The sequence below is a fragment of the Acomys minous genome, assembly GCF_964271855.1.
Source record: "Acomys minous genome assembly, chromosome: 20".
NCBI lineage: Eukaryota > Metazoa > Chordata > Mammalia > Rodentia > Muridae > Acomys > Acomys minous.
The window spans coordinates 20,199,378-20,223,529 of record NC_140502.1 but is presented as its reverse complement, the minus strand read 5'-3'; the positions used below and the strand labels follow the sequence as shown (position 1 = coordinate 20,223,529).

Sequence of the window (24,152 nt, the reverse complement as noted above, 5' to 3'; positions counted from 1 at the left end):
TGGGAATTGAACCCGTCTCTCCAGGCCCAGTCCAAGCCTTTTGTTGAGACGTGAGAAGGGGGCGCGGGCGCGGGGCGGGGGAGGGGAGCTTACTATCTAACCCCAGCACTCTGCAAGCAGAGACAGGATTGTTACCGAGGCAAGTTCGAAGCCATCATCCGCTAATCGGTGAGATCAAGGCCAGCTTGAGCTACTTAGGAAGACCCTAGTTAAAACAGAGGGGCGGGGGGAAGGCTGGAAAGATGGCTTGGTGGGAGCACTGGCTGCTCTTCCAAAGGCCCCGAGTTCAATTCCCAGCAACCACCGCTCTGTGGCTCAAGAACAGAGAAGGAAGAAGGGAGGGTGTGTGGAGCCAAGAGGAGGAGCCTGCCTGGCTGGGGTGGTGGCTGGCTTCCTGGGTGCCCGGGGTGCCCTGGGGCAAAGAGACCCATGTCCACGGAGCCCCCTGGCGGCTGCCTGAAGCACAGTTAGGGCGAACCCTACAGGTCCGGCAGGTTGGGGTGCAAACCTGCCTGGCAGCCACTTCCTGCAGCCCTGTGCATTCCTGAACTTGGCTTTCCGCCACACCCTTTTCACTTCTTTTGAAAATCGAGGTACTTAACCCGCAACTTAATCTCCTTCACCTGCCGTGGGATCCATCCAGAGCGCCGGTCGTTTTAGTGCCTCCCCTCTGGGACACAGCTAAGACCTCCTCGACTCTGTACTTAGCGGACTCAGCTCTCCGACCTTTGATCCCACGCGACGAGCAAAGACTGACACCTTCAGCCACAATTCAGGAAGGGGTGCTGTGCCCCGAAGCCCCTCCCTACGGGGTGTGGAAAACCAAGGCTCCAGCACCTTCCTCCTCTGCCAGCCACCTCTTTCCTCATACCAATAAACCCGGACTCCAGCCCTCCTCCCTCAGACACGGGGGTCCAGCCTCAGACCCAGGGGTCCAGCCCCAGCCCTCTACTCTCAGACCCAACAGCCCGTCCCCTTTAAGGCTGCAGCCACCTGCATTCCCCTCCCCGTTTTCCAGAGCCCGCCCCGCCCCTGGTCCCTCCTGGTCCCGCCCCAACCTGGAGTCTTTTCCCTCCGCACCCCTTCGTCCCAGACCGCCCGAAGGACCCATGGCTGCGGGGACAGGCGCGCGAGGATGGCAGTGGGGAGAGCCACGCACGCTCGGCCGGGCGGTGAAGTTGCTGCAGCGCCTGGAAGAGCAATGCAGGGACCCCAGGCTGGTCATGGGCCCCCCGTCCCTGCGGGACCTGCTGCCCCGCACCGCACAGCTACTTCGAGAGGTGGCAAAAGCCCGGCGCGAGACCACGGGAGACCCCGAGGGTCCAGGTGGCGCCGGGGATTTTCTGGCCGTCTACCTAGCCAATCTGGAGGCCAAAGGCAGACAGGTGGCCGAGCTCCTGCCACCCCGAGGCAAAAAGGATGAGAACGAGGAAGTTTTCCGGGAGGGCTCCAGATTCAGGTGAGCGCTGACCTCCTCATAAGCTAGCGGTCTCCGTATTGGGCTACCGGCCACCCTTTCCTCAGACCCATGGGACCCAGACCCCAAAACCCCTCCCCCTCAGATCCAGAAGTCCAGGTTTCCGACCCCAAACCTTCGCCCTTAACTCCAGAAGTCCAGGCCACGCCTCCCTCAGACCTAGGGGTACAGGGCCAGCCCTCCTCCCTAAGACCCAGGAAACTAAACATTCCGTGTTTTCCCCTCTCTTAAGCACTCATGTCGCCAGACCCCCTTTCCTCCTTTTTTGGAGCACTTTGCACCTGGGGGCCACCTTGCACCTGGGGGCCACCTTGCTCCTGGGGGCCACCTTGCACCTGGGGGTCACCTTGCACCTGGGGGCCACCTTGCACCTGGGGGCCACCTTGCACCTGGGGGCCAGGAATCCCTCTCTGCTAAAGAGCTTAGATACACATCTGCCTTGTGAACGTAGGGATCTGTAGAGACTTCCTGTTGGGGGTTGAGTGAACTCTCCTCTCCTACCTGAACACAAGGCCAGCCCAGGTCCTGCCTGGGTTCTATCATGGACGTCAGTTCCTGGAGCCGAGGCTATGGACCTTGGACTTGCCTGCCCTGTGTCCTGAGTGACAGCTGCACGGGAGAACTGGACACCCGACCCAACAGCTAGGTCTAAGCAGGTGTTTAGGGCCTGGCTGTCTAGCATTAGCAGTGGCGGGCCTGGCTTACGACGAAATGAAACAAGCCACCTGTCTGTCCATCTTATTTAAATTCCCATTATCCCTGAATTATACCTGGTGAAAGAAATACTATTTAAAATGTAGTTATAGAGCTGGAGATTTGGCTCAGAGGTCTTCCAAAGGTCCTGAGTTCAATTCCCAGCAACCGCATGGTGGCTGGCGCCCTCATCTGGAGTGAAGGCATACATGCAGGCAGAACACTGTATACATAATAATAAATACTTAGAAAAAATAAAATAAAATATATTTTTATATACTATATAAAAAGTGCAAAAAAATTATTTTGTTTATTTGAGACAGGGCTTCTCTGTGTGGCCTTAGCTCTCCCAGAATTCACCTGGAATTCACAGACATCCATCTGCCTCTGCCTCCTGAGTGCTGGGATTAAAGGTGTGCGCCACCACTGCCCAGCTGCAAATATTTTGTTGTTGTTACTTTCTCTTTTTGGTTTTTTGAGACAGGCTTTCTCTTGTAGTCCTGCCTGTCCTGGACTCACTTTGTAGACCAGGCTGGCCTTGAACTCACAGAGATCTACCTGACTCTGCCTCCCAAGTGCTGGGATACAAAGTATGCCCCCACCACTGCCCAGCTGCAAATGTCTTTTTTCCGATGTTCTTAAGAGCAACTCTTGCCCCAATTGTTACAATTTCTGTTGCTTTCTTTTAGCCTGCCTTGTTGCAGTCTGGCGGACAGTCCACAATTAAAGCACCTGCTGGAGAGGTGGCTTGAAGCAGTGGCTCTCAATCTGGGGGAGGTCCACAGGGGTCACCTAAGACCATCAGACTTTTAAATTACTAGTCATAACAGTAGCAAAAATTACAGTTATAAAGTAGCAATGAAAACAGCTTTAAGGTTTGGGGGGGGGGTCACCGCAATTTGAGGAACTATATTAAAGGCTCACAGCATTAGGAAGGTTGAGAGCAGGTGGCTTGGAAGTTAAGAGGGCTTTACCACCCTAGCACAAGACCCAGGTTGGCAGCATCTACGATGGATGGTGCACAATTGCATGTTTCTCCAGCTCCAAGGGATCTGCCACCCTCTTCTGGCCTCCTCTAAAATCCAAACTCCTGCATACACACACACACACACACACACACACACTTAAAATAAAAATAAAATAAAGAACCAGTTTATTACTCTGGGCTGATCGTGGTAGCAGAGGCTTTTGACTCCCTATCTCAGGAGGCAGAGGCAGGGGGATCTCTGTGGTTGAAGCCAGCCTGGTTCACAAAGTGAGTTCCAGGTAATCTGGAACTTCATAATGAGGCCCTGTCTCAAAACAAAAAATAACAACAAAAACAAAAAAGAAAAAAAGAAAAGAAAAAAGGGATAAAGAAAAAAAAAAAGAGTGCCTTCCAGTCTGAACCAGCCAGGTTGCTAAGAAACTGTCAGGAGCCCTACAGACCTGAAGGAAGCTATTAATATAAATGAGAAATGTAGTAAAATCAGCATATACTGTTAACCCAATACAATATGCAGGGTTTTGTTTTTTTTAATTTTGAAATGCTGAGGATGGAACCCAGGACCTTGAGCATGCTAGGCAGGGGCTCTACCACTGAGCCACACCCCTAGCCCCTCACTGGGGGATTCTAGGCAGGGGCTCTACCACTGAGCCACGCCCCCAGCCTCTCACTGGGGGATTCTAGGCAGGAGCTCTACCACTGAGCCACACCCCCAGCCCCTCACTGGGGGATTCTAGGCAGGGGCTCTACCACTGAGCCACGCCCCCAGCCCCTCACTGGGGGATTCTAGGCAGGGGCTCTACCGCTGAGCCACACCCCCAGCCCCTCACTGGGGGATTCTAGACAGGGGCTCTACCACTGAGCCACACCCCCAGCCCCTCACTGGGGGATTCTAGACAGGGGCTCTACTACTAAGCCACACCCCCAGCCCCTCACTGGGGGATTCTAGGCAGGGGCTCTACCACTGAGCCACACCCCGAGCCCCTCACTGGGGGATTCTAGGCAGGGGCTCTACCACTGAGCCACGCTCCCAGCCCCTCACTGGGGGATTCTAGGCAGGGGCTCTACCGCTGAGCCACGCCCGGAGCTGTGCCCTCTCTGTGCTCATAGCCAAGACTCTCATTGCTCCCCCGTGATTCGGGAGTTAAATTCACATGTTTATTTCCACTTCACAGGTGAGGAACTGAGGTAACTTGGGGAAAATATTTTTTAATGATTTTCCAGTACTTCAATAGTTGTCGAGTGGGGGAAAAAAGAAAGAAAATAAAAGAAATAACACTACCGCTTTCTACATCCTGATCTCAAACTCAGGGCAGCCCGCACACCCACTGGGGTGGAGGACCATTCTGGGCATGCACCAAACAGAGACTGCAGATAGTTGGTTCCCGCCATCTTGTTTGTTTGTTTGTTTGTTTGTTTGTTTTTTGAGACAGGGTTTCCCTGTGTAGCCTTGGCTGTCCTGGACTTGCTTTGTAGACCAGGCTGGCCTCGAACTCACAGCGCTCTGCTTGCCTCCGCCTTCCGAGTGCTGGGCTTAAAGGCGTGCGCCACCACGCCCGGCAGTTCGCACCATCTTAGTAGGCAAGGTTTCTCCAGCCAGTGCCGGCTTTGGTCCTGGACCGTGGTGCCTGAAGGCTGATCTGGTTAAAAGCTTCCACACGTCGTGTCTAGATGAGGAAACTGACAAACTGACGCAACGGAGTGGAGCGGCCTCAGGACAGAGCCGCGCTCCTTTGGTGCAGTGATTCATTAGAGGAAGGTGGAGAGCCTTGCACCTGTAGGGACTCTCCCTACGTCGTCGCCGCGATGTTCCTATCTTTTTTTTTTCCTGCAGGCGACAGCTGGCCAAACTGGCCCTCATCTTCAGCCACATGCACGCGGAGCTGAGCGCGCTCTTCCCTGAGGGAAAGTACTGTGGACACCTGTACCAGCTCACCAAGGCCTCCGCGCACACCTTCTGGAGGGAGCGCTGCGGAGTCCGGTGAGTGAGCCTTCATCAGGGGAAGATGGGCTGCAAGTCCCTTAAATGCCCGGCCCAGGGACTCCAAGTGTGTGCGTGGGATGGGGGTGGGGCGGGGAGGGGCGGGGAGGGGCCGGGTGGGGCGGGGCGGGGCAGGGCGGGAGAGCCTCTGCCGCCCTGTTCTGGATAGACTCTCCCTCCGCCCGCCCTGCAAGCTGGAATTGGACCTCCTCCAACCTCACCCCTTCCCATGCAGGTGCGTGCTTCCCTGGGCCGAGCTCCAGTCCCTCTTGTGTGCCTGTCACCCTGTGGAGCCAGGCCCTACCATGCAGGCCTTGCGTTCCACCATAGACCTCACCTGTAGCGGCCACGTGTCTGTCTTTGAGTTTGACATCTTCACCAGGCTCTTCCAGGTCAGGGGAAGGTCAAGGTTTGAGGACAGGGCCTGGACCCCTGGGTCCGAGGGAGGAAATAGGGACCGGGGACAGTGCATCTAAGGGAAGAAGGCTGGGTCTGGACCACTGAGTCACGGGGAAGAGTGGGGGTGTATGGCTGCCTGTGTGTATAGACATCGGGCAGAGGCGCCATGGATGTGAGCAGAGTGGTGAATTCTTTGGTTTTTCGAGATAGGGTCTCTCTGTGTAGCCTTGGCTATCCCGGACTTGCTTTGTAGACCAGGCTGGCCCGGAACTCAGAGAGATCCAGCTGCCTCTGCCTCCCCAGTGCTGGGATCAAAGGTGTGCGCCACCACATCTGGCGAGCAGTGGGTTCTTGAACCCTGAAGGCCCTAAGGCATAGGCTGATCCCTCGGTCTGTTAGTGACCATCTCTGTCGTCCCCCCCCCCCCAGCCGTGGCCCACCCTACTCAGGAACTGGCAACTCCTGGCTGTCAACCACCCTGGTTACATGGCCTTCCTGACATACGATGAGGTCCAGACACGCCTACAGGCCTACAGGGACAAACCAGGCAGGTGAGCAAAGCGGCACTTCATGGGGACAGGGCTGGGTACCTCGGGGGTCCTGGCTAGTGTGTGGGACAGTCTCTAAGCTTCCGAGAGACCAAGAATTGAGGTTCCGCTGGGCATGGTGGCACACGCCTCTAATCCCAGCACTTGAGAGGCAGAGGCAGGAGGATCGCTGTGAGTTCCAGGCCAGCCTGGTTTACAAAGGGAGTCTAGGACAGCCAAGGCTACACAGAGAAACCCTGTCTCCAAAAACCAGAAAAGAAAAAGAAATCCTGATCCTCCCTCTTTGTTTTATTTTGTTTTGTTTTTCCAAGACAGGGTTTCTCTGTATAGTCCTGGCTGTCCTGGACTCACTTTGTAGACCAGGCTGGCCTCGAACTCACAGCGATCGCCTGCCTCTGCCTCCCCAGTGCTGGGATTAAAGGCGTGCGCCACCACACCCGGCCTGATCATCCCTCTTTTACCTCCCTGAATACTGGGGTACAGTCACCACCGCATACAGCAGTTTGCCGGGGTTGTATTTGTTTGCTTCTGTTTTCTTTGGAGTCAGGGTTTCCCTGTGTAGCCCTGGCTGTCCTGCAACCAGCTCTGCAGACAAGGCTGGCCTCGAACTCAGAGATCCGTCTGCCTCTGCCTCCTACCTCCACCCAACTAGCTGGATCTCCTTAATAGACTAGAATAAGTTGAGCACCTGCAGGTTGCGGGAAGACATCAGGGGTTCATCGGTCTCTGCAGGGCTGAAGTGTGGCAGCCTCTGATAGGCAAGGCTACTCTCTGGAGCTTCCCCCCACCTTTCCCCCCTTCCTCCCCTTCACCTTAAACTGGGGGAAGGAAGGGAAGAAAGAGAAAGGGGAGAGAAAAACAAAAACAAACAAACAAACAAAAACTGCCGGGCGTGGTGGCTCACGCCTTTAATCCCAGCACTGGGGAGGCAGAGGCAGGAGGATCGCTGTGAGTTCGAGGCCAGCCTGGTCTACAAAGCAATTCCAGGACAGCCAAGGCTACACAGAGAAACCCTGTCTCCAAAAACAAAAACAAAAACAAAAAAAAAAAAAAAAAAAAGAGAGAGAGAGAGAGAGAGAGAGAGAGTCTCCATGCTACACCAGACATGCATCTCAGTGGCAGCGTCCTTGTCAGGATGGGTCACTGGATAAGGTATCCTGTAGCGCAGGCTAGCCTTGAATCAGCTGCATAGGGGGAAAGTGAGGGGAAATTACAAAACGAGAGAACCAGAATTCAGGCACAGATAGATCCAAGCTTTCAAGCCCTTTCCTTTGACATCAGCGTCTGGGTGTTCCTTGCCTCTGCTTTTCCTGCGTTAGCCTCATTCTCGGATGTGTCCCGTCCCTGCGGTGGGCAATGGTACCCAAAGCTACAGCCATACAGCCTTCCAGCCTGTAACTGTGGGTGGGAAGCAAGACCACCCACCCCCACCTTTTCCATAAAGTGTGAGTGAGCAGGTAAGAGTGAGGACTGAGGAGGCAGAGGCAGGGGGATCGCTATGAGTTCGAGGCCAACCTGGTCTACAAAGCGAGTCCAGGACAGCCAAGGCTAACACAGAGAAACCCGATCTCAAAAAAAGCAAAAAAAAAAAAAAAAAACCCAAGGGGGAGAAAAAAAAAAAAAGAATGGGGACTGAGGTACCCAGATCCCCAACAAGGCAGGGGCCGCTAGCTATTCCCAGCAAGGACAGCAGCGACAACTCCCCCCACCCCGCCCCCACCCCATCCCATCCCCACCGCCACGCCCACGTCCTCCTACCCGTCTTTCCACAGCTACATCTTCAGGCCCAGCTGTACCCGCCTGGGCCAATGGGCCATTGGGTACGTGAGCTCCGACGGAAGCATCCTACAGACCATCCCTCTCAACAAACCCCTTCTCCAGGTGCTCCTGAAAGGACAGAAGGACGGCATGTGAGTCCCCAACCTGATAGGAAAAGGGTGTCAGCAAAATTGCAGTTGGAAAGACCTGGAACAAAAATCATGGTTTTTGGCTGGAGGGGGCGGGCGGGGTAGCGCCCACGGCACACTAAGCTGCGATACGTCCGGCGCCCAGCAGGGGGCGGCCAGGAGGCTCTCGAACCAGGGAAATGTGTGCGTCCACACAGCGGGCTGCACAGCACAGGATTCCTTCCTTGCACCGGAGCCTGTGCTCCTAGAGACCGTATCCTGCTCTAAGATCTAGACCGGCAGGGCGGGGGCAGGGAAGCAGTCAGACTAGTGGTTTTCCACCTGTGAACCTCAGCTGCCTCCGGCGGTTTCCTGCAGGGGAAATAGCCCGCGGTGGGGAGGGGAGGGAAGGGGAGGGGAGGTGCCGGCTGCTCTCCAGCGCGCTCTCTCACTCAGATCTTCTTCTGCGGTTTGCATTGTTGGAGTCGCTACCCAGCTAGACAAGGCGCTACCAATGAGCTGCCTGGCTGGTGTGAGAGAGAGACAGATGGATAGATGGACAGGTGGTCAGACAACAGACGTGTTGCTTCTCAATGCTCATAGGGGTTCTGTTCTATAAGATGACAAAGACCTTGCATTGCCACATATAGAACAGTTACTCTCGCCTGGCGTGATGGCTCAGGCCTTTAATCCAGCCAGGTCTACAAAGCGAGTCCAGGTCAGTCAAGGTTAAACACAGAGAAAACCTGTCTGGGGGAAGAGGGTGGGAGGCGGGGGAAAAACAGGCTTGTGTCGCTTTCATGACTGTCAAATCCATTTTGGTTTTGTTTGTTTTGTAGTTCAAGCTGGCCTTGAACTCATAGAGATCGCTCTGCCTCTTCCTCCCTGAGTACTAGGATTACAGGCGTGTACCACCATGCCCAGTGTGCGCTCCCCCCCCCGGCCCCTCTTGAGAGAGGGTTTCTCTGTGTAGCCTTGGCTGTCCTGGACTCACTTTGTAGACCAGGCTGGCCTCGAACTCACAGCGATCCACCTGCCTCTGCCTCCTGAGTGCTGAGATTAAAGGCGTGCGCCACCATGACCAGCTCAGCTTTCATTTTTTTTAATGTCATTTTTTTTGGTCTTTTGTATTGGTCATGAGCAGGAGTGGCGGGGGTGGGGGGCGATTGGAAGGTGTAATATTCAAGGTATAGGAGGATCCTGAGATCTGCATTCTAAGCTACACAGACCCTATTTCAGTAAGAAAAAGAAAAAAAAAAGTATTGATCATGCATGGCTCAGTGGTAGGGCCCCTGCCTAGAATCCCCCAGTGATGGGCTGGGGGCGTGGCTCAGTGGTAGAGCCCCTGCCTAGAATCCCCCAGTGAGGGGCTGGGGGCGTGGCTCAGTGGTAGAGCCCCTGCCTAGCATCCCCCAGTGAGGGGCTGGGGTGTGGCTCAGTGATGGAGCCCCTGCCTAGAATCCCCTAGTGAGGGGCTGAGGGTGTAGCTCAGTGGTAGAGCCCCTGCCTAGAGTCCCCCAGCACACACACCAGGTAGATGAGGTAGGCAGGTCCTTGTGAGTCCAGACACTCACTGCCTATTTTTCCCTCAGCTACGTCTACCCTGATGGAAGGAACCAGAACCCAGACCTGACTGAGCTTTCCCTCGCAGAAGCCCATCAGCGCATTCAAGTGTCAGAGGTGAGTTTCACACTCACACTTGCTACCCAGTCCCTACTCTTAGCCCCAACTTGCCTCAGCTCAGCGACCAGGGGGTGTGTTGCTGGCTTCGGGCTCAGTGACCTTGAGCCAAGCCTGGCTTCTTTGAGCCTCTCTGATTTTTTCCATTGGGAACTACAGCCTCCGCAGCCTCCTTCCCAGGGGTTTTTCTTGGATATGAAATAAAGAAAATAGCTTCTGAGATCATCAAAACAGCTGATGTATTTGAGTGCTTATCAGCTCTGAGTCTGAGCAGATACCCAGCAGCAGCAAGGCTAAGAGCCAAGCTGTTTTTCTTTTAGTTTTTAGCATGGAACCCAGAAAGTTGTGCGAGCTAAAGCTCTACCACTGAGCCACGCCCCCAGCCCCTCCCTGGGGGATTCAAGGCAGGGCTCTATCACTGAGCCACGCCCCAGCCCCTCACTGGGGGATTCTAGGCAGGGGCTCTATCACTGAGCCATGCCCCCAGCCCTTCCCTGGGGGATTCTAGGCAGGGGCTCTACCACTGAGCCACGCCCCCAGGCCCTCACTGGGGGATTCTAGGCAGGGGCTCTACCACTGAGCCACGCCCCAGCCCCTCACTGGGGGATTCTAGGCAGGGGCTCTACCACTGAGCCACACCCCAGCCCCTTACTGGGGGATTCTAGGCAGGGGCTCTACCACTGAGCCACGCCCCAGCCCCTCACTGGGGGATTCTAGGCAGGGGCTCTACCACTGAGCCACGCCCCTAGCCCCTCACTGGGGGATTCTAGGCAGGGGCTCTACCACTGAGCCACGCCCCCAGCACCTCGCTAGGGGATTCTAGGTAGGGGCTCTACCACTGAGCCACGCCCCCAGCCCCTCACTAAGGGATTCTAGGCAGGGGCTCTACCACTGAGCCACGCCCCCAGCCCCTCACTGGGGGATTCTAGGCAGGGGCTCTACCACTGAGCCACACCCCCAGCCTTCCACCTCACCACCATACTTTTTAATAATAATAAAAAAAAATAACCTTATTGACTATTCTGCAAGGGCTGGGCAATAACACTGCTAACCAAAGGCACTGCAGCCAAGCCTCATGACCTGAGTTCAGTTCCCAGCATCCATGTGATGAAAGGAAAGAAGTGAAAGTGAATCATCCTGTGATGTCATCATTGCACCATGGCATATATACAGGGTACTACCAACAGTCCAGCCATTGGGTCTTGAGGGTTTCCCCTCCCGTGGTTGTTTTCATTGTTGTTGTTGTTGTTGTTGTTGTTGTTGTTTTGAGGCTAGGTCTCTCTTTGTAGCCATGATGTCTGTTCTGGAGCTTGTTATGTAGAGGTCTACTAGGAACTCACAAAATCCATCTACCTTTGCCTCCCCACTACTGGTATTAAAAGTATCCACCACCAAGCCGGGCGGTGGTGGCGCACGCCTTTAAGCCCAGCACTCGGGAGGCAGAGGCAGGTGGATCGCTGTGAGTTCGAGGCCAGCCTGGTCTACAAAGTGAGTTCAGGACAGCCAAGGGCTGCACAGAGAAACCCTGTCTGGAAAAAACTAAAACAAAAAACAAAAAAAAGTATGCACCACCATGCCTGGTCCTTGAAGTTTTTGGTACAAGATCTTTCTATGTAGCTGAGCCTGGAGCTCCCAATCCCCCTGCCTTGGCTGCTAGTAATAACAGGCCTTTCATACCATGAAACATTTTTTTTTAATTCATGCAGTATTCTGCCTGCATGTGTGCCAGCGCGCAAGAAGAGGGCCCCAGAAGTCACGATAGATGGCTGTGAGCCACCACATGGTGGCTGGGAATTGAACTCAGGACCTCTGGAAGAGCAGCCATTGCTCTTAACCGCTGAGCCATCTCTCCAGCCCACTATGAAAAAATTTTAACCTAAGAACATCCCATTGTATATTTAAGATACATTATATATATATATATATATATACACACACACACACACACACACACACATATATGTATCTTTATGTATAAACAAAGTGTATCTTCATATGTATATAAAGAGTAATTGTAATTTTATATATATTCACATATATATGAAGAGTAAATGTATCATATATATTTGTCTTTTTTTGAGACAGGGTTTCTCTATGTAGCCCTGGCTGTCCTGGAACTTGCTCTGTAGACCAGGCTGGCCTTGAACCCACAGAGATCCACCTGCCTCTGCCTCCCGAGTGCTGGGATTAAAGATGTGTGGCCACCACCACCCAACTTCATATGACTTTTTTAATATATGTTTTTAATATTTATTTTTATTACTTAAAAAAATATTTTATGTGTATGAGAGTTTGCCTGTATGTGTGTGTACCCTCTGTGTGTTGTGTCCAGGAGACGGCCTCGGATGTCCTGGAACTGGACTCATAGAGGTTGTGAGCCGCCACGTGAGTGCTGGGATTCGAACCTGGGTCCTCTGGAAGAGCAGCCAGTGCTCGTAACCATGGAGCCTTCTCTCCAGCACCTGGTTTTTTGGTTTTTTTTTTTCATTATGTGTCTATGTCTCTGTCTGTTTGGGGGTTTATGCTTGTCAGGGCTGGTGCCCGGGAAGGCCAGAGGTGATGGGTCCCTCTGGAGCTGGAGTTACAGGTGGTTCTGAGTTTCCACATACGTAATACTGGGAACCTCGGGGCTGGAGAGATGGCTCAGTGGTTAAGAGCACCGCTTGATCTTCCAGAGGTCCTGAGTTCAATTCCCAGCAGCCACATGGTGGCTCACAACCATCCGTAATGTGACCTGATGCTCTATTCTGCAGATAAAGTGCTCATATACAATAAATAAATAAATAAATAAATAAATAAGAAATACTGGGACCCTCACTCAGGTCCTCCGCGAGAGCACCGCAGCCTCCTCACAGAGACGCCATCTCTTCCGCCCCTTCTGTTTCATACTCTGCCCTCTGTTCTTCTGAAATCCAAACGGGGCCATTGCTGCATTTGCTCAATCAAGCAGTTCTGGCACCAGAAACTAAGCTCAGTGATTAAGAGCGTTTGCTGGTCTTGCAGGAGACCCAGGTTCGGTTCCCGGCACCCCCCTGGCAGCTATAACTCCCTCCAGCCCAGGCATTCAATGCCTTCCTCTGACATCCGAGGGCACCAGGCACACGAGAGGTGCGCGGGCACACACACAGTCGCTCACACGTACACATTAGAATAAAAACAGAAGAACCTTTCAGAACAAATAGCTAAAAATTGCCAGCGCTCCCGAGTGAAGACAAATCCAAAGGATGAGTCTCTTCTTGTCCAGGATTGAAGAGATGGTTGGCCTGGTGGTGACACGGGACTGTAATTCCACCGCCAGGTAGACTAGGCTCTGTTCCTGGACTACACAGTAGGATCCTGTGGCCAGGAAATATAAGGGAGAATTAAGAGAGCTATGAGAGCCTCGGGTGCACTGGCCTGCACCCTGGTTGTTGGTTTTCTGGGTGCGGTGACGCGCACCTGTAATCCCAGCACTCGGGAGGCAGAGGCAGGTGGATCGCTGTGAGTTCAAGGCCAGCCTGGTCTACAAAGCGAATCTAGGACAGCCAAGGCTACGCAGAGAGACCCTGTCTTGAAAACAAAACAAAAAACAAAAAAAGGGAGGGGGCGGATGAGGAGATGGCTCAGCGGTTAAGAGCGCTGACTGCTCTTCCAGACGTCCTGAGTTCAATTCCCAGCAACCATATGGTGGCTCCCCACCATCTATAATGACATCTGGCGCCCTCTTCTGGCCTGAAGGTGTACATGCAGATAGAGCACTGTATACACAATAAATAAAATCTGAAAAAAAAAAAGAAAATAACAAAAAAAGAAAAAAGTTTCTAGGTAACCGGAGGTGACCTTGAACTTCTGACCCTCCTGCATGTACCGTCCTCCCCCCACCCCCTCCCCTAGTGCTGGGATTACAGGTCTGTGCTGGGACACCCAGTTTATGTGGGGCTGGGGGGGTGGAGAATGTTCAGGCTGGCCCAGATGTTGGGGGCCTCTCTCCCAAATGTCCCCATTCACTCACCTCCAGGAACAACTGCACCTCTACCAAGCCATGAACTCCACATTCGAGCTGTGCAAGATCTGCACCGAGAGGGACAAGGACGTGAGGATCGAGCCCTGTGGACATCTGCTCTGCAGCTGCTGCCTGGCTGCCTGGCAGGTGGGGCCCCCGGCTGCCCTCTGCCCACCTGCATCGCCCCATCTCTACCCTAAAAGCCCTACCTGCGTCACTCAGGGCCCTCCCTGGCTATCAGCGTGGGTGCCCCGGTACCCATTTCACCCTGAATTCCCTACCCTCAGTTTTTCCCCCCAAGCAGCTACTAATATGTTTTAGAAAGGGCTCCTTAGCCGGGCTGTAGTTGCGCACGCCTTTAATCCCAGCACTCGGGAGGCAGAGACAGGGGGATCGCTGTGAGTTCAAGGCCAGCCTGGTCTACAAAGTAAGTCTAGGACAGCCACGGTTACACAGAGAAACTATGTCTCGGGGGGGAAAAAGAAAGAAACAAAGAAAGCACGTCTTTGCAATAAGCTACATGGGACTGGATCTTGACATCAAGAAATAGAACCAGGCCTGGAGAGATGGCTCAGCCGTTAAGAGCACTGGCTGCCCTTCCAGAGGTCCTGAGTTCAATTCCCAGCAGCCACATGGTGGCTCACAACCATCTATAATGAGATCTGGCGCCCTCTTCTGGTGGGCAGCACACATAAACATAATAAATAAATAAGTAAGTAGATAGATAAATAAATAAATATTACAAAAAAAAGAAACAGAACTAAATATCCTATTATCGGTGTCATGGTGACCGGCCAGTTCCTGGAGGCCTTCAGCAGAGGCCCTAGCAGCTTTCCTGGCCTGTGGCCACCTCTGGGAGTCAGACTATATCAGCCCCATCCCAGCCTCCCTCCCCCCACCACCCCCCCCTTCCAGAGCCCGGCTCTCGCCTTCACTTTGTTGGTGGCCCCCTTTGAAGTGAGAAGGGACACAGGAGATGACAGGGTGAGTCACATTTTTCTTCTGGGTCCCCAGCAGTCAGACAGCAAGACCTGTCCCTTCTGCCGCCGTGAGATCAAAGGCCGGGAAGCTGTGAGGATCTGTCAGACACAGGAGAGGGCAGCGGAGGTCAGGGCCACTGCAGATAAGTCAAGAAACCCCCGTCACCAGGGCGCTGCAGAGGCGAAGCTGGAGCCGGTGAGCAGGGCCATGGGGGACCTGGAAACCGCTGTTCCCAGGGTCTGAGGGATTAGGGCGGAGATTGGAGTCCTGGGTCTGGGGGAAGATGCTAGAATCTCTCCATCTGGGTCTGAGGGACTGGGGCTGAGACCTGGATTCTGGTGTGAGAAAAGAGGGGGTTTTGTTTTGTTTTGTTTGTTTGTTTTTGAGACAAGGTTTCTCTGTGTAGCCTTGGCTGTCCTGGACTCACTTTGTAGACCAGGCTGGCCTCGAACTCACAGCGATCCGCCTGCCTCTGCGTCCCGAGTCCTGGGATTAAAGGCGTGCGCCACCACGCCCCGCTGAGAAGAGGGTCTTGAACAGGGTTTCTGAGTTGCTAAAGTTCCTGCTCCGGGTGTCTGCCCTGGCTTTCCCTGGCAGTGTGACCTGAGGGGGAGCCAGCCCCTGCACCTGTGGCTTGCAGAATCTGCCCAGCGCCTCCTGCTGGCCGCTAGGAGAAGCGCGTGTAGGTGTGAGGAAAATAGCCACAGTCCGCCTCCTCTGTCTTCCCCCCCCCCCCCAGGTGACTCCCTCTGCTCCGCCACTGGCCCCTGAAAATCCGTCTCCTGAGAGACCCCAAAACAAAGGCTGGCTGACAGTGGTGAGTGAGGTCTGAGGTGGCCTGGCTGGGATATTACTTCACCCTGGTGAAGTCACATTCTGCCGTCACCGGCACAGGCTCATCCTCAGCACCAATATGCCTGTTGTTGCTGTTGTTGTTGTTGTTGTTGTTGTTGTTGTTGTTGTTGTTGTGTTTTGTCCTTTTGTGTTTCAAGACAGAGTTTCCTTGTATAGCCCCGGTTGTCATGGAATTCACTCTCTAGACCTGTCTCCGTCCCCCAACTGCTGGGCTTAAAGGCATGCGCCATCACACCTGACTTTTTTGTTGTTGTTGTTTTGTTTTGTTTTGTTTTTCGAGACAGAGTCTCTCTGTGTAACCTTGGCTATCCTGGACTGGCTTTGTAGACCAGGCTGGTCTCGAACTCACAGCGATCCGCCTGACTCTGCCTCCCGAGCGCTGGGATTAAAGGCGTGCGCCACCACCACACTCGGTTTTTTTAATTATATATTTAGTGTGTGTGTGTGTGTGTGTGTGTGTGTGTGTGTGTGTGTGTGTGAGTGTTTGCCTTGCATGTATTTCTGTGCGTTATGAACATGCAGTACCCACAGAGACCAGAAGAGGGGGTCGATCTGCTGGAACTGGGGCTGTAAAGCTACCACGAGGGAGCTGGGAACTGAATCGGGGTCCATGGCTGGAGCAGCCAGTGCTCTTTAACTGCTGAGCGATTCTTCCAGCTCTCTGTTTTCTTTTCTTGTACTTTTCCACCTCTCCTTATTCCCACGCCCGTCCCCTTCTCAATCCGACCCCTCCTTTTCCTCCCTCCTCCCCTTTCCTCTCATTCTGGAGACAGGCTTGCTTAAACCCTCCATCCTCCTGCCTCGGCCTCCCCCACATTCCTAGGCCCAGCTTCCCACACGCTCACTCCCTAAACTGAGCTCCGTTTAGCTTTTGTCCCGCCTTTCCATTTATTTACCCACCCGTGGACCTTCTGAGACCCTCGCCCAAACGGGGAGGGCAGCTGTCCCAGCATCCTAGCTGAGCGCGCACACACACACACACACACACACACACACACACACAGCTCAGGAAATCCGGGAACATTATTCTACCCGAGCTAGGAGAGAGCCAGCAGGAAGGGGGGGGCCCCGGAGAGCCCAGGGGAGGGAGGGAAGCTAAAAACAGATCTGGACCCACGGCCAAAGGCAAATGGAAACATTAGGAGGCACTCAGCTGGCTCCCTGGAGGGCCAGGAGGGGGCCACAGCCAGGACGGCAGCCTGCTGGTCACCTCTACCTTTGCCTGGGCTGTGTCCTCTGTTTGGCGTCAATCTCCCCAACTCGCGACACATTCCTGTCCTTCTCCTCCTCCTCCTCCTATTTTCAATCAAACGCACCGGGGAAGAGAAAGCCTTGTACACACCCGTTGGCTTTTTGTTATGTCCTTCACCCCTCCCCCCACCCCACCCCCATTATTATTGTCATTTTAAGATTTATTTAGTTTTTGGACGGACTGCGGCAGCACGGATCTCTAATCCCAGCGTTCGAAAGGCAGAGGCAGGCGGATCTCTGTGAGCTCGAGGCCAGCCTGGTCTACAGAGTGAGTTCCAGGACAGCCAGGGCTACACAGAGAAACCCTGTCTTGAACAAAGGTTTATTTATTTTATGGTATGATTATTTTGTCTGTGTGTGTGTGTGTGTGCGCACGTGTGCGCGTGTGTGGTGGCCAGGGAGGTCCGAGGGTGTTAGGTCCCCTAGAAAAGGAGTTACAGTTAAAAACAGTCACTAAGCCATCTTATGGGTATTGGCACTGAACCCTGGACCTCTGCAAGAGCAGCCAGTGCTCTTAACCACTGAGCCATCTCTCCAGCCCTATTCTTTTATTTTTATTTTGAGACAAGGCCTCACTATGTATCACTGCCTGGAACTTGCTGTCTAGACCAGCATGGTCTAGAAACTCACAGACATCCTCCTGCCTCTGCCTCCCCAAGTGCTGGGATTAAAGGCTTCTAACCTCTGAGCCATCTCTCTAGCCCCCCTACTCCTCCACCATGCCTTGCCTGGTGGGTTCTCCCTCCCTCCCTGTCTCTTTCTGAAGCAGTAAGTCACTTTCTTTTGTGTTTTCTGAGACATGGTTTCTCTGTGTAGCCTTGGCTGTCCTGGACTCACTTTGTAGACCAGGCTGGCCTTGAACTCAAAAAGATCCGCCTGCCTCTGCCTCCCGAGTGCTGAGATTAAAGGTGTGCGCCTCCATGCCTGGCACAACTTTGTATTTTTACAAGGATAAGAAAGTTCTAGGGTCTGGAGGAGATGGCACAGTGGTTAAGAGTACTGGCCGCTCTTCCAAAGGACCCAGGTTCAAGTCCCAGCACCCACATAGCATATCACAACTGTCTGTAACTCCAAGATTGGACACCTTCACACATATATGCAGGCAAAACACAATGCACATTTTTTTAAAAAAGTTGTAAGTCTGCCTCTCTGAGGTCAGTCTGGGGAGTTGGTATGTGTGTGTGTGTGTGTGTGTGTGTGTGTGTGTGTGTGTGTGTGTATGCGTGTGTATGCATGTGTGAGTGTGTGGGTATGTGTTGTGTGTGAGAATGTGTGTGTGAGTGTGTGTGCGCGTGTGTGCCTGTGTATGTGTGTGTGCGTGTGTGTGTGTGTGTGTGTGTGTGTGTGTGTGTGTGTATGTGTGTGTGTAAAACTGAATTCAAAAGTGACTTACTGCAGCTGGGCGTGGTGGCGCACACCTTTAATCCCAGCACTCAGGAGGCAGAGGCAGGCGGATCTTTGTGAGTTCGAGGCCAGCCTGGTCTACAAAGTGAGTCCAGGACAGCCAAGGCTACACAGAGAAACCATGTCTCAAAAAAACACAAACGAAAGTGACTTACTGCTTCAGAAAGAGAGAGGGAGGGAGGGAGAACCCACCAGGCAAGGCATGGTTGTACACACATGTCATACCAACATGAAGGTGGAGGCAGGAGGATTAAGAGATCAAGGCTAGCCTGGGCTACATAGAGAGTGTGAGGGTAGCCTGAGGTCCATAAGAGAGGGGAAGCCAGGCAGTAGGGTCCGGTCTGGGCTGCTTACCAAGCCTCGCCCTTCCAATAGTGCAGCAAGCCCCGCCCACCAGAGAACCTGGAGCTGCCCCACCCCCACCCCTGCCTCCTTAACCCCCATCCCATCCCCCCTTCCCACCCACCCCCACCCACCCTCAGCTACTGGTCTGTTATTCCAGCCTCCCAGAGGCCTTTGCAGCTGCCTTCCTCTCTCTGGCCAACGTCACTCTCTCCTTTCCTTGAAAAGACTCTGCCCATCCATTTCCTTGCTTGGGAGCTGCCTGCCGGTCCCTCCTCCCTCCGCCTCGGCACCACCACTGCAAGAACGCTTCTCTTTATTTCTCCATGTATGTCAGTTCTACAAGAGCAGAGATGTTTTTCTCATTCGTGGCTGTGTCCCGAAGGCTACAACCACCCTCCAGAAATGTTTGTAGCATGAGTGTATAAGTGTTTTTGAGACGGGGCCTCACGTAGTTCCTGCTTTGCTCAAACTGGCAATGTAGCCAAGGATTACTTCCCCCCCCCCTTTTTTTTCTTGTTGTTTTGTTTTTGTTTGGTTTGGTTTGGTTATGCTTTGTTTTTTCTTTTTTGGGGTTTGGTTTTTCGAGACAGGGTGTCTCTGTGTAGCCCTTGGCTGTCCTGGATTCACTTTGTAGACCAGGCTGGCCTCGAACTCACAGCGATCCACCTGCCTCTGCCTCCCGAGTGCTGGGATTAAAGGCGTGCGCCACCACGCCCGGCTTTATGCTTTGGTTTTTCGAGACAGGGTTTCTCTGTGCAGCCCTGGCTGTCTTGGACCTCACTCTGTAAACCAAGCTGGCCTTGAACTCACAGGAATTCCTCTGCCTCTGCCTCCCAAGTGCTGGGATTGAAGACGTGCACCACCATTTCCGGGGCTGGGGGGTGGGAGGGAACTTCCCACTTCTGATTTTCCTGACTCTGCCATTCCCAGCATCCTTCTACCTTTGTTTGAGACAGAGTCTCCTGGAACTCACTCGGTAGCCGAGGCTGGTTTCAAACTGTCAGCAACCCTCCTACCTCAGCCTCCCAAGTACTGGGATTACAGGTGTGATTATAGGATGGACGGGTAGATGGACAAATGGATGGATGACAGACAGGCAAACTAACACTTATTTGAAAACAGACAGGCAAAGCCGGGTGGTGGTGGCGCACGCCTTTAATCCCACAACTCAGGGAGGCAGAGGCAGGTGGATCGCTGTGAGTTCGAGGCCAGCCTGGTCTGCAAAGTGAGTCTAGGATACTCAAGGCTACACAGAGAAACCCTGTCTCAAAGAGAGAGAGAGAGAGAGAGAGAGAGAGAGAGAGAGAGAGAGAGGTTTGACAGCAAGCACCATTATACACTGAACTGTCTCACTCGCCCAAGGAAACATTTCCAAATCTCTCCCTTCTCCAGGCACCACTCACGCTGCCCAGACTCCGAGCTCCACTCCCCTTGCCAAAAGTGGCGTCGGTCCTGTGGGATGTCACCTCCAGGCCTCAGGCCAGGGAGGGGACCACAGAGTAAGTAGAGAGGCCCCTCCATGTGACTAGGTCTTGGGGAGGAGTGGGCAGAGGGAAAAGACTGACTCTCATGGAACCAACACTGCCTGATAACTCTCTTCATGGCAGAGGCTGCTGAAAGCATTTGCACCCCTCCAGCTAGCTCTGTGGGGCCCCCCGTTGTGTCCAAGACCCAGAGGCCAGGTGAGTCCAGCTTAATTCCCCACCCTACTCCCCGGTCCCAGATATGACTGGATCTGATACAACTGTTAGCAGAGCATAGTGGCGCACGCATTTAATCCCAGCACTCGGGAGGCAGAGGCAGGCGGATCGCTGTGAGTTCGAGGCCAGCCTGGTCTACAAAGCGAGTCCAGGACAGCCAAGGCTACACAGAGAAACCCTGTCTCGGGGGAAAGGGGGGGGGGAATTCCTGTCTCAAAATAAGGAAGGAGAAGGAGTTGAGCCTGTGGATTTGGGTTGGGTGCTTGCCTGACTTCAAGTTCTGGGCTCGATTCTCAGCACTTCAGAAACTCAGTGGTGACAAATTTCTGTAATCAGAGCACTCAAGGAGGTAAAAGCAGGAAGATCGGGAACTTAAGGATCATCCTTGGCTACATACTGAGTTCCAGGTCAGCCTGAGTTACATGAGGCTTGCTCTTAATTATTAGTTACAAGTATATATTTACATTGTGGGGGGCGGGGGGCAGGGGTACGGCACATGCCACAGCATATGTAGGCAGCCAGAGGACAACTTCTGGCAGTTCATTCTTCCCTTCTACCATGCGGGTCTCGGGAGAATGGAACTCAGGTCTGCAGGCAACGCCTGATGAGCTGTTTTGCTGGCTCTCTGTCATTTGTTCTTGGTAAGCAACAGCAAACGAGGTTTGGGAGAGATAGCTTAACTCAGTTCCCAGCACCTACCTAGGTTAGATGGCTCACCAATTGCCTCTCTCTCCAGTTCTAGGGGAATACAGCGCCCTCTCTGGCCTCCTTAGGCATTGCACCCATGTGCACATACCCACACACAGACACATAATAGAAAAAAGGAGCCTACATTTTAAAAACACAAATAAAAGCCGGGCGTCGTGGTGGTGCATGCCTGTGATCCCAGCACTTAGGAGGCAGAGGCAGGTAGGTCACTATGGTCTACAAAGCAAGTCTAGGACAGCCAAGGCTACACAGAGAAACCTTGTCTCGAAAAAAACAAAAATAAAACAAAACCCCACACCAATGAGCAGGATGGTGGTGACAGACATCTTTAATCCCAGCACTCAGGAGGCAGAAGCAGGCAGATCTCTGTGAGTTCGAGGCCAGCCTATTCTACAGAATGAGTTCCAGGCCAGCCAGGGCTACATAGAGAAACTGTCTCAAAAAACCAGATATATAAGTAAATAAGTAAAAAATAAATAAAAACTCTAACACCCTTTTCTTCTGCATGGCAGGGCACCTGTACTGGAAGAAAGGAGCCCTGGGGCTGGATGGGGTGGTGACGCTGAAATAAAATTGAATCTTGGTTCTTTAGTCCTCCAGAGTGTGAAGGAAACCAGCAGTGCCACCAGGGGGTAGCTTGGCTCTGGGGATGAGTGGCCTGCAGTCTTGACACCTGCCCCATCCCCAATTAACTCAGGAACCTGGGCTCCCCTTCCCTCAGATCTTCTTACCCAGACGCCCTATGTTAGAAGGCTCACAATTGCCTCCACCTCCAGTTCCAGAGGGATCCAGCGCCCTCTCTGGCCTCCTTAAGCACTGCACCCACGTGCACATACCCATCTTCCTTCATTGGACATGGAGTCCTGCATCCAGCCCTCTCCCCATCCTGTCACCACCTCTTGGGGACAGATACCCAAATCAAAGAATCCACTTTGGGGCATGGGGGTTGGCAGTTAGGGACCTGGCTTGCCACAGCCTGTTGCATCCCTGTATAGCCCAGGCTGACCTCGGCCTTGCAGCAATCCCCCTGCCTCTACCTCCGGAGCGTGGACACAGATGAGCAGTGCCACAGCTTTCTCCTTCCTCCTTTCCTCTCACCCCGTCTCAGAAAGCAAAGGGCCCACTGGTCTTGAGAGGAAGATGCAGACTTTCCTATCACCGTCATGGACTCTGGAGGGACCCGGGCTCTGTTGGCTTTACGCTCAGCCAGCCCCGTGGCTTCCGCACGCCCTCGCTCTTACCTGTTCTCCGCTGGGCCACTTGTTCCATGTGTCTGTGGCCCAATGGACGACGCAAGTGTCAGCTGGCCCCAAGTGGGCAAAGTTGCTGTGGAAGGGGACACCGGGGAACTGTAGGAGCTCAGAGGGAGGCACCTGGCCTGACCCCGGGTAATCAGGGAAGGCTTCCAGGAGGAGGGGACGTGGACAGTGAGACTGTGGAGATGAGGGATCAGTGTCCTGTGGGAAGGATGCCAGGAAGCTTTGACTCGCAGATAAGTAACAAATAATAAGTAACAAGAACCACGTCGGGAACACAAGGGGTTTGTTGAGAAGATGGTTTTTTGTTGTTGTTGGTTTTTTTTTTTTTTTTTTTTTGGTTTTTTTTTTTGGGTCAGTCACAGAGTCCCAAGAGCAGCTGGGAGAGCTGGGATTGGAAAGCAAGCGAGACCAGTGGCAGCTAGCCAGCAACGGGCACCAACTGAAACCACTCGACAGAACCGGTTGGATGAGGGCACCTCAGGTTCCCCCAGTGACTGAAGTGTGCCATAGTCCCAGCCACTAAGGGAGGGTGCCCCTGGCCTTTTGCTCGGCACTTGTTCGTCAAACGTCGCTCCTTAGAGTAGCGGGTGATGGGTCCTGCCCGTTTAACTGCTTGGAATTGCTGCAGGTGGGGAAATGGGGATGTGTGTGTGTGTGTGTGTGTGTGTGTGTGTGTGTGTGACTTGAGTGATTCTGGCTCAGGATTCCATCAGAAGATGCGATCAGTAGCTCCCTGGACCTGGAGGTATTACTTAGCATAATAGCTCTTGCCTAGAATCCCCTAGTGAGGGGCTGGGGGCGTGGCTCAGTGGTAGAGCCCCTGCCTAGAATCCTCCAGTGAGGGGCTTGGGGCGTGGCTCAGTGGTAGAGCCCCTGCCTAGAATTCCCCAGTGAGGGGCTGGGGGCATGGCTCAGTGGTAGAGCCCCTGCCCAGAATCCCCCAGTGAGCAGCTGGAGTGTGGCTCAGTGGTAGAGCCCCTGCCTAGAATCCCCCAGTGAGGGGCTGGGGGCATGGCTCAGTGGTAGAGGCCCTGCCTAGAATCCCCCAGTGAGGGGCTGGGGGCGTGGCTCAGTGGTAGAGCCCCTGCCTAGAATCCCTCAGGGAGGGGCTGGGGGTATGGCTCAGTGGTAGAGCCACTGCCTAGAATCCCCCAGTGAGGGTCTGGGGGCGTGGCTCAGTGGTAGAGGCCCTGCCTAGAATCCCCCAGTGAGGGGCTGGGGGTGTGGCTCAGTGGTAGAGCCCCTGCCTAGAATCCCCCAGTGAGGGGCTGGGGGCGTGGTTCAGTGGTAGAGGCCCTGCCTAGAATCCCCCAGTGAGGGGCTGGGGGTGTGGCTCAGTGGTAGAGCCCCTGCCTAGAATCCCCCAGTGAGGGCCTGGGGGCGTGGCTCAGTGGTAGAGCCCCTGCCTAGCATCCCCCAGTGAGGGGCTGGGGGCGTGGCTCAGTGGTAGAGCCACTGCCTAGCATCCCCCAGTGAGGGGCTGGGGGTGTGGCTCGGTAGGAAAGCCCCTGCCTAGAGTCTTCCAGTGTGCTGGCTAGTTTTATATTAATTTAACATAGGCTAGAGTTATTTAAGGGAAGGGACCCTCAATTGAGAAAATGCCTCCATAAGATCAGGCCTATTCTTTCTTTCTTGTTTCTTTGTTTTTGAGATGGTTCCCTGTGTAGCCCTGGCTGTCCCAGAATACATTCTGTGGACCAGGTTTACCACCAAGAATGCAGAGATCCGCCATTGCACCACCAATTGATAGGGTCAGGCCCAGCCCTTTGTGGGTGGGGCCATCTCTGGGCAAGTGGTCCTGGGTTCTATAAGAAAGCAGACTGAGCTGGGGGTGCTTGGGGTGCACACCTTTAATCCCAGCACTTGGGAGGCAGAGGCAGGTATATCTCTCAGTTTGAAGCCAGCCTGGTCTATAGAGCAAGTTCCAAGGGAGCCAAGGCTACACAAAGAAACTCAGTCTCAAAAAGCAAACCAAAAAAAGCCAGTAAGCAGCACCTCTCCATGGCCTCTGCATCAGC

At 53.7% G+C, this 24,152-nt stretch overlaps 1 protein-coding gene and 1 long non-coding RNA gene across 4 annotated transcripts in view; one reads left to right on the top strand and one right to left on the bottom strand.

Moving 5' to 3' along the window:
- The first annotated feature begins 1,025 nt into the window (after nt 1–1,025).
- Nucleotides 1,026–21,466, top strand: CBLC (Cbl proto-oncogene C). 3 transcript variants are annotated; one of them, XM_084771416.1, is made up of 12 exons: nt 1,026–1,459; nt 4,990–5,136; nt 5,372–5,528; nt 5,965–6,086; nt 7,856–7,993; nt 9,562–9,649; nt 13,647–13,778; nt 14,649–14,807; nt 15,352–15,429; nt 19,860–19,966; nt 20,075–20,149; nt 21,388–21,466. In XM_084771416.1, the coding sequence occupies exons 1-11, from the start codon at nt 1,110–1,112 to the stop codon at nt 20,082–20,084; spliced, it is 1,488 nt and encodes a 495-aa protein (XP_084627542.1). In that variant the 5' UTR covers nt 1,026–1,109; the 3' UTR covers nt 20,085–20,149; nt 21,388–21,466. The 3 variants fall into 3 exon arrangements, with proteins under 3 accessions (XP_084627542.1, XP_084627540.1, XP_084627541.1); XM_084771414.1 differs by having other exon boundaries at nt 1,028–1,459; nt 14,646–14,807; XM_084771415.1 differs by having other exon boundaries at nt 1,028–1,459; nt 14,646–14,807; nt 20,904–21,466.
- Nucleotides 17,496–24,152, bottom strand: part of LOC311591622 — a 306,130-nt gene continuing 299,473 nt past the window's right edge. The window contains exon 2 of the long non-coding RNA XR_014777148.1: nt 17,496–17,600. This is a non-coding gene — a long non-coding RNA (uncharacterized lncRNA). The remainder of the gene's footprint in view (nt 17,601–24,152) is intronic.

What these genes read in the sequence shown, in the direction of transcription:
- CBLC (XM_084771414.1), top strand. Translation starts at nt 1,110, where the DNA reads ATGGCTGCGGGGACAGGCGCGCGAGGATGGCAGTGGGGAGAGCCACGC. An exon ending in AGGGAGCGCTGCGGAGTCCG is followed by an intron (nt 5,137 to 5,371) that starts GTGAGTGAGCCT and finishes CTTCCCATGCAG; the next exon opens with GTGCGTGCTTCCCTGGGCCG. An exon ending in TCTTCACCAGGCTCTTCCAG is followed by an intron (nt 5,529 to 5,964) that starts GTCAGGGGAAGG and finishes CCCCCCCCCCAG; the next exon opens with CCGTGGCCCACCCTACTCAG.